At 37.2% G+C, this 4,616-nt stretch overlaps 2 protein-coding genes across 2 annotated transcripts; one reads left to right on the plus strand and one right to left on the minus strand.

Moving 5' to 3' along the window:
- Window positions 1–3: 3 nt before the first annotated feature.
- LOC116007858 (APO protein 3, mitochondrial-like) lies at window positions 4–2,204 on the plus strand (the record flags this gene model as incomplete). Its single annotated transcript, XM_031248525.1, has 3 exons — window positions 4–83; window positions 522–952; window positions 1,501–2,204. Coding segments are annotated over 3 exons (921 nt in total), but the record flags the coding sequence as incomplete, so codon positions are not given.
- LOC116007822 (spastin-like) lies at window positions 2,085–4,191 on the minus strand. The gene is made up of 6 exons (XM_031248481.1): window positions 4,047–4,191; window positions 3,684–3,733; window positions 3,260–3,350; window positions 3,121–3,156; window positions 2,922–3,019; window positions 2,085–2,404 (listed from the first exon to the last, which is right to left on the minus strand). Exons 1-6 carry the CDS (start codon window positions 4,156–4,158, stop codon window positions 2,288–2,290), a joined length of 504 nt encoding a protein of 167 aa, XP_031104341.1. The 5' UTR covers window positions 4,159–4,191; the 3' UTR covers window positions 2,085–2,287.
- Between the last annotated feature and the right edge of the window lie 425 nt (window positions 4,192–4,616).

Consider the following 4,616-nt stretch of genomic DNA (forward strand, 5'->3'; position numbering starts at 1 on the left):
GCTCATGAGGTTTTAGCTGCCAAAGCTGAGTTATTTGTGTGTGTTTCTAGGGTTGCAGAGGAGATTCCTATTTATTCATGCAGGTAATTTGCTTTTTGAAGTTGCAAATTTGTGAAATTAGTTAGATATAAATAATTAGTTAAAATCAAAACTGAAATAATATATAATATATGGTCTTCCAACATTGTTACAGAATTGGAAAATGCTTGCAAAATTGTCTTCCACTGTTGAAATACTAGCAGAATACACATGATTGATGACTAAGAAATCCATATGATGATTGCTGGAACTATTTTCTGCAGATTGTGTTGGGAATTGTCTTCCACTGTTGAAATAATAGCAGAATCCACTTTATATTGATCATTAGGAAATGCATATTTGATGATTGCTAGAACTATTTTCTGCAGATTGTGTTGGGAATTGTCTTCCAATGTTGAAATACTAGCACTCTAGCAGAATCCACTTTCTATTGATCATTAGGAAATGCATATTTGATGATTGATGGAATTATTTTTCTGCAGATTGTGTGGGGAAGTTCATGTTGGTGATCCACCACATAAGATTAGAACATGTTCTGTAAGTGGTAGTCAGAGGAGCAAAGAGCATATTTGGGAGAGAGGGGGTGTCAAACATTTACTGCCTGTTGTGGAGTCTTTTCATATGTATGATAGGTTGGGGAGAGCTGTCTCACATAACGAGCGCCTCGAGGTTGATCGAATTCCAGCTGTTATGGAGTTGTGTATTCAGGCTGGTGTAGACATACCTGACTACCCAACTAGAAGAAGAAAGTTCCCTGTTTACCGCGTTGCAGGGAAGATGATAGATTTTGAGAAGAAGTTTCCCAAGGATTATTCATCTGGAAACCACATACAGACCTCGGGCTTTTGGGGAACCACTAAGAGATCAACTGAAAATGAGAAAACTTTGAGTTTGCCACATCATAATGTGAAAGGTCAGTCTTTGTGATATCCTTTATATAAGTTAGAATCAGTTTGTATTATTTCGTCAATTATCTTTTGCTATACAAAGAATGGAGTGTGTTCATGGGGATATATAAGAAACTCTAGGATATTATGCACCTAGTGATTCACCAGAAACTGATATACCACCTATAAATTGGCTATATCACAACTGAAAATGAGAAAACTTTGAGTTTGTCACATGATGATGTGAAAGGTCAGTTACAAAAGTTGAATTGGCTTATATTATATTCATTAATTATCTTTTGGTATACAAAGAATGGAGTGTGTTGATGGGGACATGATAATACTTTACATAAGTTGAATCGGCTTATATTATACTTGTCAATTATCTTTTTGCTATACAAAGAATGGAGTGTTTCCATGGGGATATGATAAGAACCTCTAGGATATTATGCACCTAGTGATTCGCCACATACTAATATATCGCCTATGAATCTCATGTATTCTGTGAAAAAGAAGTGTAGAATGTGAATCTCACCAATCTACAATGTGTGCTAATTTGAAAGCGTGTATGCAGGATTTGCAGAAATAGGAATGGAAGCGTGGGAGAAAATGCGTTCAGGAGCCATACAGATAATGCAGAAGTACGCTGTTCAAACGTGTGGATATTGCCCCGAGGTCCAAGTTGGACCAAAGGGTCACAGGTTGAGGCAATGCCAAGCCTTCAAGCATCAGATGAGGGATGGACAGCATGCTTGGCAAGAGGCAACCATAGATGACCTTGTCCCACCAGTGTATGTTTGGCATGTTCAAGATCCACATTCTGGTGTGCCTCAAATAGATGCTTTAAAGAGGTACTATGGAAAATTGCCTGCAGTTGTAGAATTGTTTGCTCAAGGTGGGGCTAAGGTTGGAAGTAACTATGATGGCATAATGAGAGCCGACGTTGCTCTTCCTAGTCTAGACGAAGAGAAGCTAGTCGTGTGAAGCTGTGTTAATAGTGGTATCACATCTATATTGATGCCCATCTATGGGGACCTGAACGAGAAGTTCACAGTTCTTCTATAATAACAATGCTTGAACAAGTGAATTTTCAAGAGTAGAATCAACGCTGCAACAGACGATTCATCACGCAAATGGCTATTCCGAGGTACTTTAGAATTAAGGTTGGAAACATTGAGAGATTGAATGATTGTAAATGCATATGTACATATCCATTTTGAGGCTTTGAGCAAATAATATTCATATTTAAATGGAATGAGGAGGTTACAAATTATACTATATGAAGTTCTTTTCATTGCTAGTCTTTCCTCTTGTGCATCTCCCAAATCTAAATTGCAGTCATCTCATGCATATGTAACCTCTTAGTTTGCGCCAAACTCTCTATTCCACTGCTCGAGCTCTTCCCACTTGCTTTTTTGCAGACTAGGCCTGATCACAGTCATGGCCTTCTGAAAGTCAGCATATCTCAGACCTCGTACCTGGAAACCAGAGTGTAAGTTTCACCAACAGCATAAGATACAAGAAATTTAGGTATCAATGTAACGAGAATTAAAAACGAGCATAGTTGTCTTCAGAAGCATCTCTTGCTCATAATAAGTGCAAACTCTAAGAAGTTGTAATAAAGAAAAATGTCCATATTGACATATTGTTACAATTAGGAGCTTGAGGAACTAAACCAGAAATTATGAATCTATGATATAAGATGTACTGAAGCATAGAGAGTTTAGTCTCTTTTTATTTTTATTTTGTTTTCATCTTTCATTATCTCTCTCCGGTTTCTTTTATTCTCTCCCTCTTTTTTCCACATCTCTGTCTTTTGCCAGAATGCAGAGTAGAGAAAAATTGAGGATAAATAGATCGCCACAGGCACACGATCACAAATAGATTGGCAATGGTTCTAACATTCTTGCAGTGGGGTGTCTAAGAAGAAAATGGCGAAGCAAAATTTATTAGAGAAATCATGTTGTAACGTTGACCACCAGAGAGTAGGGCTACCTGATTTGCCTTCACTGTGAGAATGTTCGAACCAAGCTCTCTGATTGGCATCATTGCGGCTTCCTCACACAACGCTTGAAGATCGCTTCCAGAATACCCTGTCAAATTAAATTCAGAATCAGTTTCAGATAAGATACAAGAACAAGAGATGAAGGTTCCCGAGAACATTAACCAACTTATACAGCGTAAACATTCCTACCTTCTGTCTCTTTTACAAGTTTTGCTAGATCTCCATCTGGCAAAGATAAGAGAAAAGACAATGTTAACTAACAAGAGAAAAGAGTTGCTCAACTTGAAAGTATTGTAATATGCATCCCCGTTGCCAAATATCTACTCACCAGGCAAAGAGAATTGTTGTCCCTTTAGTCTGTGCTTTAGGAGCTGTCTTCTAACACCAGCATCTGGCAAAGGAATATATATTCTCTTCACCTGTCATAGGGTGGGAGTAAAGTGGATCAGGAAGCAAAATGATATATGATTATGTAGATTAACTGTAACACAACATATCACAGTGGAAAGAATGACATTATTCAAACTACACACATACAACTTTCTGCCCTTCAATTTCACCCAAGGAGTCTTTTGGGGAAATTTAAAAGAAACAAGCAACAGGACAGTTTCATATCCTTTTGTTTTTTAATACAAGAATTAATGGAAGAAGATACATTCCCATGATCTGTGCAGCGCCATAACCCAGCAACCATGTAATTCTTGGAGCAGCGTGAATCCATATCAGGGATAAATTAAAACTAGCATACTAACCAATCTCCTGAGAACTGCATCATCCAATTCCTGTGGCTTATTTGTTGCACCTGAAATAACAAGATGACAAGTTAGAAATGGCAGGAAAAAAAAAGTGCAGTGAAGTATATATTTTGAGAGTAGAAGTATAGAACCAGTGAGGATTACTGTTTCAAGCTGACAAAGTAAGACATGGAAAATAGAAAACCAGTGGAAAAAAAAAAGCATACGGATGTGGAGTAATGTCACTATTAGTGCCATCAATCTGGTTATTGCACTAACACAAGCCATACAAGTTTACATTGTGCAGAATTAAAGACGGAGAATGGACACATGGCCTCAGAAACAGCAAGGAGAATATTTCAAACAATAAATGCATCTTACCGATGACAATTACCAAATCATCTGAACTAGATGTAACCCCATCGAACTGGATTAGAAATTCTGATTTCAACCTCCTGCTGGCTTCATTCTCATTGGCCGTCCTAGTTGACATAATACTATCAATCTGTTAACCACAGAGATATTCTCAAAGTAAGGATCTAACAAAGGATGAATTATGAATATAAATGTCTGGCAAAATTGCCACTATAGTCCCCTTCAATCCATTCCTTAGATATGAAGGAAAAGAGAATGAGTGGATGCTGCTTCTTCTTACTCTTTAAAAAAAATAAAATATTAACTGACCTATAAACTGAATAAAACAAAACTTTGCAGTCAGTTGCAATTTTAGCTAAAGGCCTAAAGCTTTAAATTTTTACAATTTATATCAACTTTTGATTTTTTCTTTTAATGCAATTTTAGCCAATTCCCAGTTTTGGTCAAACTTCATCCAACCTGGCGTCCAAATATATATAAACTGTTAGAATTGTCTTCCTTGAGCAGTGTGAACTAAGCCTTGGGAGCTGAAATGAACATACTGTAGCCTTGGGAGCTGAAAAGATTATTGGGTAG

Source organism: Ipomoea triloba, chromosome 16 (assembly GCF_003576645.1).
Source record: "Ipomoea triloba cultivar NCNSP0323 chromosome 16, ASM357664v1".
NCBI lineage: Eukaryota > Viridiplantae > Streptophyta > Magnoliopsida > Solanales > Convolvulaceae > Ipomoea > Ipomoea triloba.

Excerpts from the sequence above, each read along its gene's own strand:
- LOC116007822 (XM_031248481.1), bottom strand. The coding sequence starts at position 4,158 with ATGTCAACTAGGACGGCCAATGAGAATGAAGCCAGCAGGAGGTTGAAA. Across the intron at positions 3,351-3,683 it reads ATGCAGTTCTCAGGAGATTG|GTGAAGAGAATATATATTCC; the intron begins GTTAGTATGCTA and ends ACCCTATGACAG. Across the intron at positions 3,020-3,120 it reads ACTTGTAAAAGAGACAGAAG|GGTATTCTGGAAGCGATCTT; the intron begins GTAGGAATGTTT and ends TTAATTTGACAG.